Source organism: Merops nubicus, unplaced genomic scaffold (assembly GCF_000691845.1).
Source record: "Merops nubicus isolate BGI_N331 unplaced genomic scaffold, ASM69184v1 scaffold3085, whole genome shotgun sequence".
Taxonomy (NCBI): Eukaryota; Metazoa; Chordata; class Aves; order Coraciiformes; family Meropidae; genus Merops; species Merops nubicus.
Genome location: NW_008611443.1, coordinates 14,431 through 28,353, shown reverse-complemented (window position 1 = coordinate 28,353; position 13,923 = coordinate 14,431). Strand labels below are relative to the sequence as shown.

General features: G+C 37.8%; 1 protein-coding gene across 1 annotated transcript in view; it reads left to right on the top strand.

The window, feature by feature from the left end:
- The window catches only part of LOC103773828 (versican core protein-like), a gene marked incomplete at its 3' end in the record, with an annotated part of 81,314 nt that overhangs the window by 57,446 nt on the left and 9,945 nt on the right, over positions 1–13,923 (top strand). Inside the window, exons 8-9 of the mRNA XM_008941208.1 lie at positions 5,875–11,361; positions 13,517–13,630. Coding sequence (XP_008939456.1) covers positions 5,875–11,361; positions 13,517–13,630 — 5,601 coding nt within the window. The remainder of the gene's footprint in view (positions 1–5,874; positions 11,362–13,516; positions 13,631–13,923) is intronic.

Sequence of the window (13,923 nt, the reverse complement as noted above, 5' to 3'; positions counted from 1 at the left end):
GAAACCTCTATATTTCAAAATCTTATTTCTTCTGAAATGAGATTAAAACAGCAATTAAAAAAAAATCCCTTTTCTATGAAACAAAATGGCCCAAAAGTTGTTATCAGAATGTTTTATTTCTGTAAAATTGAAGCTTTCCCAAATAAAATTTAGTATTTTAAGGGAAGGAAAAAAAACCCTAAATAGAATGGGTTTGAAACAAAAGATATTAAATAGTTCTTTTATATGGAGGTCATCTTGTGAGATTGTCTCTTCTTCAGTATGCTTTTAAAACTGAATGCATTCAGTGAGACGGACACATTCCTGTGGAATTGGTGGAGCTGTGCTAAGCTGGAAGATTTTCAGCAAGCTGTAGTCGTAAAACTGCTTGAATCCACCCAGACTGCAAATCTGGTCCCAGGCAGAGCTGGGGTTCAGGGGAGTCAAAATACGACACAAAGCTGTTTAAGTATTCCTCATACCAGGTCCTCTCCCAAGCCCATATACGAGGCTTCACTGAAGTTTCAGTGGGTTTTGAATGAACTATTTTGAACCTCTTCTGCTCTGAGGACTCCTAAATATTTCCCAGATGAAGTGGAGACACCTGTTGGCTGAATTTAAGTCTGCTGGCTGTAGGCACACTCGGTATGTCACCTTTGCAAACTCTTCAGGAGTGTTCCACAGATATGCAGGGATTTTGAGATAACTCATGAACACCATTTGTTTAGGTTATTCAGAGAGTCCTAATGAAAACACAGTGTGCACATTTACTGAATTATTCTGTGGGTCATCTGGTTGGATCTGCTTTTCATAGCAGCTTTGATTCAAATTCTGTCAATGTATGAAAATAAGGAAGGTAACAACTGTAGTAATGAAGAGGAGGCACATGAAAATAAGTGTAGAATATGTATCTGTGGAGAAGAAACATTGTGATTTAACATGGAAAACACAGTAGTTTAAAATTACTCATAAGGGGGGGAAAAAAAACGTTTTCTCAATTTTTTATGTAAAATTGTTTGTTGCTTTTCTCTCTGAGTCCAACATTTTTTGTTTTCAGTGCAGGTTAACTCATTATTTGTTTTCACAGTCACCAAAAGTTTTGTTTGCAGAAATTTGATACAGAACCACATACATACAGTACTTCAATGACATTTTAGTCATATCATGGTCTAAATTCACTCTGATATCATTCTGTTGAAGCCAAAACCAAATTCTCTGGGTCAAGTGTAGGAAGAAATTTAACCAATGCAAACGATTTAGTTTTTTCATGCTAACCTATCTTCTGGTTGCAAGTTCTTGGTAGTGAATATTGTGGAGTTTGGGATAGTGTCACACCATGCAGTGAAGTGCACGCTTTAGAAACAAATGACCCAAAACAGTTTTTATCTTCTTTTTAATTTTTTTTTTTTTTTTTTTTTTTATCTTTTTAGCTCTATTATAGTACAGCTATAGGGCTTAATTTAAAGACTACAGAACATTTTGTGAATCTTTCAGGAAATTCCTGGGGTTTATCAGAACTATAATCCTTCTAAAAAAGACTGAACTCTATTACTTCTCACGAAGGAAACTGACAAATTGTGGGAATCTGTAGGTGCAATTCTGTTATCTGCAGGATGCTGGATTAGATGTTAACAGTTCTGTTTTGAATGAGACTTCATAAAAATGTGCTAAATCCATAAGTCTTCTGAGTGAAATACTTAGGTTTTTGAAAGTTTGGAAAGCATCAGAGTCTGTTTTCTACTTAATTCTCTAATAATTCTTCTTCAGTTTCTTATCTGAAGGTTTTTGAGAGAGAAACTGCTTTTTGCTGCCTGTCCTCTCAAAAATGATCTTAGAAAAGCCCTCTGGGGTTCTTTGTAGAATATTAAACAGCTTCTCAAGAAAAAGATGTTACTACATGTTACACTTTTTTTTCATGTGGAGAATTTACCCTATCCATCAGTAACATGAGGTGGCTTTTATGTTTGATCCAGTGAAAAATTAATGTGGGTTTAGAACCAAGTGTCATTAGAAGGGTTGTAATGAAAATTAATGTCACCTCAGTTCCACTGTGGTTACATGTAGTAGCAGTCAAGTCCTCCTGCAGCTAAAAACCAGCACATAGCCAGTGGGGTTTCTGTTTCTTACAGATAGTAGCAGGCTGTTACTGAGATAGATGCCTATTCCTTATAGGTAATTTAAAATATCTAGGCTTATTAAATGGATTAAGAAACACCCTAGGCTGCGTGTACACTTATTCACCTATCTATTCCATCTCTGTTTCATTGCATACCTCATCACTTCCCACAGTAAGAGGCTTTACTTCTAAATCTCCTTTAGGACTTGTTTGTATTGGCAGTCTGAACTGACAGCTCTTGGTTTTACTACTTTTTCAGCTACTTGGTTTTAGTTTCTTTTTCTTGGAGTCATGGTAACAAGACACCTCTTTATACAAGTGATCCTTTTGGCTTGTTTGCTATGGTGGTGTATGAACTATTGATAAGTTAATTTAGGAGCCAAACTTCTTTCCTTTCATCCTTTATTAATAGTCTTCAGTCTATATGTCTTTGCTTGCTAGAATGGACTTGAACATAAATAAGGGCAACATATGTCAGCTGCATCTAGACAGTTTAAAACTATTGCAAGTGTTCATATGTCTGCCCTGAGGGTCTAACAAACCAGTTCAACAGATAAGGTTTTTCTCTCCTATAGTCATATTTTTTGGTAGCACTTAGTTTTTCATCCTAGTGTCTTGCTTGCTCTTGGAGAAGGAGGCTGTATATGAGCTATATTCTTATGTAGATTATTGGCCATCTTTGGCCAATTAAGAGAATTTTCCATAGCTGTTTACCCTGAAGATTGTCAATATAATTGCTAATACTGAATAATCAGAGCTCTAGAATGGAGAAGAAATTCTAATTAAAAAAAATAAATAAATCAGTTGGGTTCTTTTTTCTTAAAAGGTGGTTATTTTTTTTCTTGGAAAAAAACCCCAAACAAAAATGCTTAGTATTTAATGAAAGAGCCTCCTGAAAGTTTATTATTGGAATACCATACCTTTAGCTGAGGTTCTTTTATGTGGATCTTTGTGGCATGTGAGATCTTGAAAAAGCTAACAAAGTAAAAGTAAGGTCTGATAGAGATCTTTGTGTATGTAAGAATTTGTATATGTCTTCTAGGTGAATTTTGAACAGATGTTGTTCATTAAATTTATTACCTACCATAAATGATTTAGTGTGAGCTGGTAATTTGAGGGACTCCCAGGTGTGCACTGCTACAAAAATAATACACTGGTCAGAACTTGTTAGTCATGGTACCCTCCTACAAATTACAGCCTATCCAGTCCCAACCAATTTTTGTGATTTTTTTCTAAATGTGTAGCTCTGTGCAAAAGCGTGCTACATGCTTTGTGCACCCAGTCCTATACAGCTGTGTATGAAATCATAATTGATCCTTATGCCACACTAGACTATACACCAGGCTGTTTACACATATTCATTCTTAAGCTGTGCATACAGTACAAGCCATCTTCCTTGCTCATGCACATTTATATGTGCAGTTCTCTGCAGCCGTTTTATAGGGAATTTACTGAGAAACTCCCAGAGCTCCCTAGCAGCTTTGACTTGCCATTCCCCTTTCAGTTACTGAATACCCTTGTGGTTTTGTATTTGCAGTTTTGAAAAGAAGGTGTAAAGTTCTGTGTCACTTAGAGCTGCTATTTTTATTAAAATATGACTCCTCAGTATGACTAGTGTTTCAGAATTCAGAAATTTTAGTGAAATCTAGTGCAGTATGACTAGTGTTGCTAGTTTAGTCATACTGCACTAAATTTCACTAAAATTTCTGAATTCTGAAAGTGATTTTATTAGCAATGCTTCCCCACATCATATTGAAAGTCTTGGAAAAATAACTACATCCCTGCTTTTCTACTTGAACAAAATTTGAAATGGAGATCTGGAAAGACCCAAATCAATGGCTGCAGAAGCTATATTTTTCTGTGGCATCAGATAGCCTCCATAAATTTTTCTAATCTACAGGTAGAAGGAACGGGGAGAAATTCTGTCTGTACAAGTGTTGCATACAACAACTCCCAACAAGTGTATGTGGGGGAGAGAGGAGTTTCCATTCTGTAGTCATCTAAGAGAGAAGTCATAGCACAAAGTAAACACCAGGCTTCTTTGGAGCCAGGTGAATAGCCAGGCAGAAATTAACCCTTGGTTGTTGTCCTTGCACTGGGAATGCTAAGCTTAGTGCTGTATAAACTGAATGTTTTAGTGGAAATGCACAATGATAAGGGAGATTTATTCTCTATAAGGCTGGCATGGACCTTAATTTTTCTTGAGTTGTTTGACAATTAGATCAAAGCCGCGGATTCAGAGCACCCTATTATGTGTTCTTTACAAAGCAGACTTGAAGTTGCCATTACTTTTCAGCTGGAGGTTTAGTAAAATGAAGATTCAGTAACACTTTATGAGTTTAGTTGTAAACATGGTATGAGATATTAGAACATTAATTCTCGACAGAGTTGTTCATATGTAGAGGAATGACTTCAAACTAATGAAGTGCTTTACCTGTCAGGTTCTCATTTTTTTTTACATATTGTGAATAGTTTTAACAAGGAAGTTTTACTTTGAAAACGCACTCTGTTGTATACTGGGTATGCCAGGCTACCTGCAAATACTCTTTGGGGATCAATCACTGCTGACAGCACTGTAAGACACAAATCTTCTATGTTGGTTCTGACACTTTACTGGCAGATGTAGACAAAGCTCCATTGGCTACACCAGTTTATACCAGCAAACAGTAATTTTGCTTAAGACAAAACAATTATAAACACAGGCTCAGAGGAAAGACATATTCATGGAATAAGATTTCAGCACAAACTTTCCAGCTTCAAATCCATCAGCCAAGCCTAAAATTTGGAATTTGGTTTTCCACTGAGTTTGTTGTAACCCTTTCTTTTTTTTCTCTTTTATTTACTGAGGGTATCATTTATTGTCTGGAACAGAAGGTTTGAAGTAGTGTTTGTGCTGAGGGTGCATTTAAAAAGTGTCCATGGGATTTGGGATCTTAAATGTTAGAGCAACTCAAGAGGGCTTCTGCAGCTAAAATCTTGTCTACTTAGAAATTCCTTCCTCCTCTTTATCTGCTTGGCCACCTAGAAAAAATATTTAAGAGGTTTGTGAACTGTAGGAGTGTGCAAGTAATTCGAAGTGAGTGGTAGGCAGAAGGGAACAGCTAGACTTTGCTCATGTTACTGACTGAATGGTGACTGATTTTTGAATCACAGATTTTTTTTCTCACTTGTTTCATAATGTTTTATAATGCCAAATAGCAACAACTTTGTGTAGTGAGATTTTATTTACTGACCTAGGGTCTAAGAGTAAAGAATAGAGCGACTGATGTGGTTTTTGTTGTGTTTCTACTGCTTTGAATTACTCTATATTTAGAATAAATAGAGTTGCAGAGGCATATTCTCTATGTCCTGTTTTGTTTTAGGCTTTGCCTTGCTTAGCTTTGTTGAAGTTCAGTATTTGGTAAAGGTCAGTTAGCACCTCAAATCCATGAAAACAGTTGCTGCAGGTGGGACCAGAGTTTTTTGGACTAAAATCGATTCTCATCTTGTCCAGCTCTTCTCTCTGCTGAATAGTGTTAGCTTGGGTGTGAGTTTGGGACTAAATATGCATGGCAATCAACAGTATTATGAAATCAGTGTGTTCAGAATATGCAAAACCTTCAACTAGAAAGTCACTGTGGCAACATTTAACTTTGTGTCAATAGAAGAACATATCGAGTTCACTGTGTTTAATTTTTATTTTTTTTTCTGCGATGGGTTACTTGTACTTCATATGCCTGCTATAATGCACAACTGTTGCTGTCACTTAGGGATTATGAAAAGCTCTCTTTTTTTTTCAGATCATCCGGTGAATGAATTTTTGGATCTGTTCAGTCGCCACATTCTTCCTCATGCAATACATGAACCCCACACTGATGCAGAATCAGCTCAGACTGAACCCTGTACTTCAGACTCTGAGCAGGATTTGTCTGAATATATAATATTGGATCCTTTTATAGAGTTTGAAGAAGAGGAAGACTGTGAAAATACTACTGATGTTACAACTCCTCCAGCTTTGCAGTTCATCAATGGAAAGCAACAAGTTACTAGTGCACCTAAGAGCACAAAAGCTGAGGAAGCCAGAAGTGACCAAATTGAAAGCCTTGCACATTCCAAAAATGTAACCTTTTCTCAAATCAATGAAACAAACACATTTATAATACCTGAAACAGAAGCTTCTGGTACTATGCAACCAAGCAAAGCTGGAGAAGTAATAGGGGCATTTGAAGTCACACAACCAACAGCAGATGTTGCAATGTTAGAACCTGTTTATAGTGGTGAGTCAGAAGTGGTGTCCACAACAGATAAATCAATAGCCATTACTTCTTCCTATGAACAGTCTCTGCAAACAAGTAAAGAGACCATGACATGGCATGGAACTGAGGAGAGCTCAACTAAAGAAACAAAAAACTTGCTCTTGATTAGTAGTGAATCTTCTGGAGATGGCTCCACTGAATCTGATTTATCCAGTTCTGTCTTCTTAGAAAATGTAACACTGCCAAGAAAGGACGATGACGAAAAAAGTTCTGGCATAATTTCTGCTCCTGATGCATTTACTGTGGAAAGTTCTCTTGTAACTGCTTCCCTGGATGCAGTTTTTAGTACTGCTACAGTAGGCATAGGTGTGAAAGACATTATTCCTGAAGAGGCAACCACTGCCCCAGGAGATCATTACAAATCAACTACAAAACTTCATGCAAATTCCCCTGTTGAAAATCTTTTGGAAACAAGTAGTCATACATCAAAGCCTGAGATATATGCTTCTTCTTTTATAGTTCAAGAAGGCTCTGGAGATGTAGAAGAGGACATCACTGTAACTTCAGCCATGACATTAGAAGCAGCAGTAACAGAAACACTTTCAATACAAGATAGTTCTTTGAGCTCAGACACAGTATTGCCATCAGAAATTTCTGCAACTGCCTCAGGAATCACCTCTGCTTTGCCCAGAGGAATAAGCACTCTTTATCCTGCTTTTGATCAAAGTTCTGCAGTAACTGTTGCCACCAATTCTGTGTCTGAGCTTATTATGGAAGAAGTAGTTGCCAGCTCTCTTGTAACTGAAAAGAATATTGATGATGAAAAAGAAACACAGACCACTGTTTATTCAAGCCAGGAAAATTCAGCTACTGCTGCAGAAGGAAATTCAGAGATAAGTGAACCTTGGAGCACTACTACTGAAGTCAGAACTGTAAGTCAAGAGCCCACTCTGCTCAGAAGAAATGTACTGGTAACAGGTACCATGACTTCTGAAATCAAAAAAGTCACCAGCATTCCTCTCTTGAGAGAGAAAGTTTTTGTAAATGAAGGATCAGCAGAAGAACCAGCAGATATATTTTCAGGGGGTCCCACAAGAAAAGTGGTAAGTACTGACTCCCCATTTATTGATTCAGGTTCTGGAGACATAGATGCTATCACTGAGTCTGCTACTTTGACTTCAGTTCCATTAAGGCCTGTCACTGAAATACAGATAGATAAGCTTGAAGGAAAAGTTGACAGCATAGATGATCCTTTACCGAAGAATGCAACAACAGAATACGAAGAACATGCAAGAACAGATGAATTTGCAACACCAGTTTCAAGTACTGTGTCAAATGGCTTGACAAAGGAATCCGTAGGAGCAAGTCAGATGCCACAGGATGTGTTCAGTACAGGAAACCCAGGAGAACAAACCCAGGAAGCAGAACCAACTTACACAGCTCTTTCTGAAGTAAAATCTAGTCCTGGTCCTAGAAGAGAGGTGATATCTCATGCTGCACCAGGAGTTAAAACTGAAGAAACAGAAGAGGTCACGTCGTCTCCCGAATCAGTCAGTAGTTACAGCCCCCAGGGCATCATGGTGACACATGGTACTGGCAGTGTAAATACAGCAGCTGAATCTGCGGAAACCAAAAATGCAAAACTCAGTTCTTCAACTGTCTCATTGGGCAAGATTCTGCTGATCGAGCATGGCTCTGGAGAAGAATTCAAAGATGACAGCAGCACCACAAAACTAGTGTCTAATGGACCAACCAAAGAAATACTTGGAAATCATTTCTCATTTATTGATCAGGGATCTGGTGAAGCCGACACATTCATTGAAGCATTTGTAAAAACAGCTGTTTCACCTACTGGGAAACCAGAAACACAAGAGAAGTATGGCAGAAAAGTTATCAGCACACCATCTGTGGATCATGGCTTCACTACCAGACCTGATGATCTCGTCACAAGTGCTGAACAGGAAGTAACCACATTGGGAACTGTAACTGACATAAGAACAGAAGAGAAAACAATTGATGAACTGACAGTGAGAGCTTTTTCTACAAACATTCCTTTAGTGGAAGATATACATTCTGGGGAAGATAGGCCAATAGAAATCTCACCAAAATCTGTAGAATATTCTGAAGATACAACAACACACCCATTCTTTGAAAGTACACAGGCTAACCATGAACATTCGGGATTTTTAAGTGTTCCGACCGTCAGTTGGTATTCAGAAGAAAAGGAATTAGAAACTGAATCCATTAAAAAAATACTATTGCCATTTAATGATGACAGAGTAACCGAGCCTGTAAAGATTGAGAGGAAATACATAAGCTCTCCAGTTACAGTTCTAGAGCAAGAGAATGAGCTTGTACAAAATGTGTTCCCTACAAAAGATATTCCCAGATCACTCCTAACACCAAGAGAAGAAAACCTAACAAATAATGAGCTCACTGGAGATCCGTTATTTTCAGGGCAAGGATCAGGAGATGACCTTGCTGTTATTCCTTCTGTAGTATCATTGACTGTCAAAGAAATCATGAGTACTCCAAGTCCTCAGACTTCTCATCCTGCAGATATGGGACTCAAACTTTCAACTAACAAGACGCAAGACTTTGAAAAAGAAAGCACTGAACCAAACACTGAAGTTAGTGAAGAAGTCACAAGTGCTGTAACTGAGCTGCTGTCAGAAACAGATCCGTTCCTCAGCTCAGTGATCACCAGTTCCCCAGGTTTAGCAGAAGAGAGTTCCAGAAGCTTCATCTCAAAAGAGGTTAAAGACATGACACATTATCTTGTTCTGACTGAAGAACCTCATAATAAGGAAACTAAGAGAGACAGAAATGAAACAGATGAGGCATCAACTACTTCTAAAGGACTTTCTCAAGAGGAAACTTCACATTTGTTGGTTCAAGATGGGGTAACTCCTGTTTCTGTGATACTGAGTGGAACTCCTAGTCTTGAAACAAAAGAATCATTTTTAATGTCAACAACAAAAATGCCAGACAGGGTATTACCTGAAAGCTCTGGAGAAGGATCTGGCTGGGTGGGTGTTTTGGATTCATCTTCTCCTGATATGTTTACCCGTTTGTCAATACCCCCTTTGTCAAAGGTAGAACTAAATGCTTCATCTAGTGTTTCTAGGGAAGGTTATTCTGAAGTTATGACAACAGAGACACCGATAAATGGGTCACAGACTGTGATCACAGGACTAGCACCCCTTTTTACAGAAGAAAAAGAGATTGTGGCCAATCCACCTGTTGTTCAACCAAAGACAACTTCATCAGAAGAACTAACAAGTGATACTGGGATATATGAGAAAATTATTCCCATTTTTGATGATAAAAGAAGTGTTATATTGAACGTTTCTGTTTATGGTGATATTACGCTAATTGAAGAACGACTTCAAATCCCACCAGAAAAAACGACGATTATAGACATGGATCACTCAAAATCAATGCCTGAAGATATTATAGCCGTACAGACAATGCCAAATCTTGTCATGCAATCTACATATGGTGGTGACGACAGCATGACTGCAGACGGGGAGAAATATGATTCAACATCTGAAATTTCCATAAACAAAGGGAACACACTTGGATCTGATGATAGTCTTTCTTTGACCACCCGTCAACCAAGTAGTGAATCAGTAACAACCAGATACCGACCAAAATCAGATGACAAGGATTTGGGTTCAGGGAATGCCATGAAGTTTGTAACAGAAACTCTCATCACTACAGAGCTCTCTGAACAAGACATTTTCCTTCCCACGGTACCATCACTAGCAAGTCCTCACGTGCCTCCTGAGTCTAAAAATGTTGTAACAAGTAAAACAGAAGACACCTACGAGCTGAATACTTCAGCGAATAACCAAATAATAGATCAAAATGAAACAATCTCTGTCTCTGGCTTTTCTGGAATGGGCCAAGAAGAGCTGGATAATAAGCAGCATGTGCTTCCTTCTCTTACACCAGTTTTAACTACTGAGACAGAAAAGGTTTTAACAACAGACATGTTTGATGTAAGTACTGTCACCACACAGCGTACTTCCCAGCTGACAACTGTATCAACTAGCAAGAATGAAGAAAAGCACACTACAGTATACACAAACACAAAATCAGCATCAGCAGAATATGAAGAAACAGACTCAGCAAGCTTTTATTCTGTGCCTGAAACTCCTAAATCCTCAGTAACTGTCCAGTTAGTTAATGGAGTATCTGAGTATCCTGAGGTAATCATTCCAAGTACATCACCATCAAAGGATTCAGATCAGTCCAATTATTCATCAGAAGGAACTTTCAAAGAGGTTAGTTCTGATATTGCAGCAACATATAAACCACCCACCACAGACCTTCTCGGCAGAACAGAGTCTTCTCTGCTGGAGTTTTCTCCCAAGCCTGTTTCAGAAAGCAGAACTACTGAAAGTACTCCTCACCTTAATGGGCTTGTAACAGACAGGACAGAGGAGACCGAAACCTCTGTGACTGATTTGGCTGCTGGGGAAGAAGCTACTGTTTCTGGAGATTCTCCATCAATACATGTCTTGCCTACTGCTTTTCTAAATTCTGGAGAAATAGTGAGCACAGATATTCCAACAGTTAGCACAATGAAAGCTGGAGATTCCTCAGAGAGAGTGAACAACCCCCATCAAGAAGATGGCAGGAGTACTGAAAGAGAGATCCCATGGCTTTTTTCCACACCAGTTTCAGATTCACCCAACAGTATTGGAAGTGAAGTATTTAAACCTGACCAGGAAGCAGTTACGATGCTAGTTTCATCTTCACAACCTTTGGATAGAAGCGTGGAAACACAATCAGGGATTTTTGGTCAAGAGGAGATCACAACAACTTCTTCTAACATTGCAACAAACAGCATTGCCCCTGGAATCAGTCCCTATCAAAATAAGCACTCAACGATCAGCTCTGAGGAGCCAAATACTTTTGAACTTGTAACTTCATCGTTTTCTCTTCCGGAAGTCACTAATGGATCAGATTTCCTGATTGGCACCAGTGTGGGTTCAGTTGAAGGCACAGCAGTGCAAATTCCAGGTAACTTCCAAATATGATCACTGTTGTATATACTTGTTGTGATACTTGTTAATGTGTGTCTTGACTCTGATAAAAGAGTCATGACAATCAGAGCACCGTGTGAAATAACAACACAACTTGTGAGCCTCAAGCTTTGAAATCAGTATGACTGTGACCCCTACAAAGTGAAGGAGGGTGGGGGTACCAAAACTCAAGCTCAGTGACTTTTCCTGAGTGTTTCCATCGTGGAGCTCTGAATCAGACTTGAGGCCATGAGCCAGTTCTAAAAGGCAGGAAGGTAAAATTGGTTGTGACAGAGAATTCAGCTGTAATTATTTAATTTTCCAGTTTCCAACAGATAATTTTACCTGATAGCTTTTCTGTGTTGGCATAATGATAGTACTTAGACAATTGGTTTATAGGTAGGGTTGTTTTATAACATCTTGCAGTTGCCACAGAGAGTAGATCTAGTGCACTTTTTAGGGTCAGGATTTTCTATAAAAATTAACTTCTCTTAACCTACAAGATAACTTTTCAGAAAAGATATAATGAAGACTTCACATTTTCAGCCTGTCTGTAGCTTTAACTGGTTGATACAGTGTCCGTCTCTTATGAATTTACAGATCTTTTTGTTAGATGTCATTTGACATAGTATTTTGCTTTATATAATGGTTATTTCATTTCACCAAATACACAGATCATGCAGGTAGGGTCAGTATGAGTAGGATCTCTTCATATTTTATCTAGCTATAGCTGAGGAAAGAACAGAACTAGCTCAATTTAATAGGGTTTTCTGTTATTTTTCCTCCAATATTACAGGTAGCTGTCAATTTGAAAATATTTACTGGGAAAATATCCAGTCTGTACGAGGACAAACAGACCATAAATGCACAACAAATATTTTTAGGTGTTTAGACAGCCCTACATTTGGAACTTTCAGTGAAGCAGTCATAAAACAAACACCCTATTTTATGGGTATGGCCAGAGTCTTTTCAAAACCTCCAAAGTGAGATGCTGCCCACTTAATTATGATCCCAAACTTATGTAGACGGGATTTTCTTCTGGAGGCTCTCGACTAAATCCTCTGCTTTCCAGTGACTAGATAGGGAACTGAGTATTTTAAGAAGACTTCTTTGAATGTCTAACTTGCAAGGGTAAAATAGATGTAATTTATCTTCTATTTTGTAAAACATCGATTGTTTTGGAACAGTGTAACCAAAAATCTACTTTTCTTGTGTCTGTGAATTAACTGAGGTTACAGAACTCCTCTATACATTTTGCAAGTTTTCAAAGCCTGAGCTTTCTTCATGTATCCCAGAAGGACTGTCTTCATGATTTTCCTCTGTCTCTAAGAAGCTAATATTTAGAAATGGTTATCTAGTACATACTTGTTTCTGTGAGTCATTGCTCCTAGGCATTAAATCAAATGCAAATACCTAGGTATCTAAACTCAGTTGAAACAAACATCACTAGAAGGCATAAAACTCTGCAAGGAAAAGCTATTTAAATGATAACTCCGATAACAACTGAGGATTTCACAGCAGGTAAGCTTTCATCTTAATGTTTGGTTCAGTTACAAACATTCAGTAACTTTATCTGTATTCTTGAAATATATTTTTAAGAAAGACAGGTGGGAAATACACTTGTGTGAAAACATCCTTTCGAAGAAATCAGACTTCGTGGGCATTGATTGATTAAATATAACAAAGTGAAACAACAGTAGCCAGCCAGTATGTTCTGTGTACCCAATCATTCTACATAAACTAACCCTATTCAAAAAGAAAAGCATTTTCCATTCATTTTGCATATGCTTAACTGTTTTCAGCTATAATTAATTGTCATGTCACGCAAACTAAATACTCAATAGAATATAATGACTGCCAAATATAGTACAAATTGCTATAAGAAAATGTAATTCTGAAAAGTTTTTGTACTGGTAGTAAATGCCATGTTGTTGTTAAGGTTGAAAATAGTGATGCCTGAAAATAAGTTTTGTTATTTTACAAAACCATCTTATTCTCAGTAGTCTGTTAGGCTAACAGAGTTTCTGTAACTACCGCAAATCCTGCAGTTTGAGTGCCGAAGTGAAGAAAGATTTCTTCTTTGAAGAAATCAAAAAGACATCGGTCCCTTGAAAGAACAGAATCAATTTTTACTTTTTTTACTTGTTTAACAGGCCAAGATCCATGCAAAAGCAATCCCTGCCTTAATGGTGGCACCTGCTACCCACGCGGATCGTTCTACATTTGTACTTGTTTGCCAGGTTTCAGTGGCGAGCAGTGTGAATTAGGTAAGCTGATGCCATCTAGAAAATTGGTTGAGTCAAGCATAAAGTTTTCATACATGAGATATGCAGAAGTGGTCTGCTTTAAAGTAGGAGAGTACATGGACATTTGAAAAATTCTACACTGAGGTCTTACTTGAGAAAAGAACAATGAAATTAAGGGGGTTCACTTACCCCTTTTCTCTCACCATAAAATGCACAGACTGTGTGCACACAAGCATGAGTGTTATAAATGACCTAGAACTAATCACATTAAATTTATAAATACATCAAATAAACCCACATAAACACTAATGTTT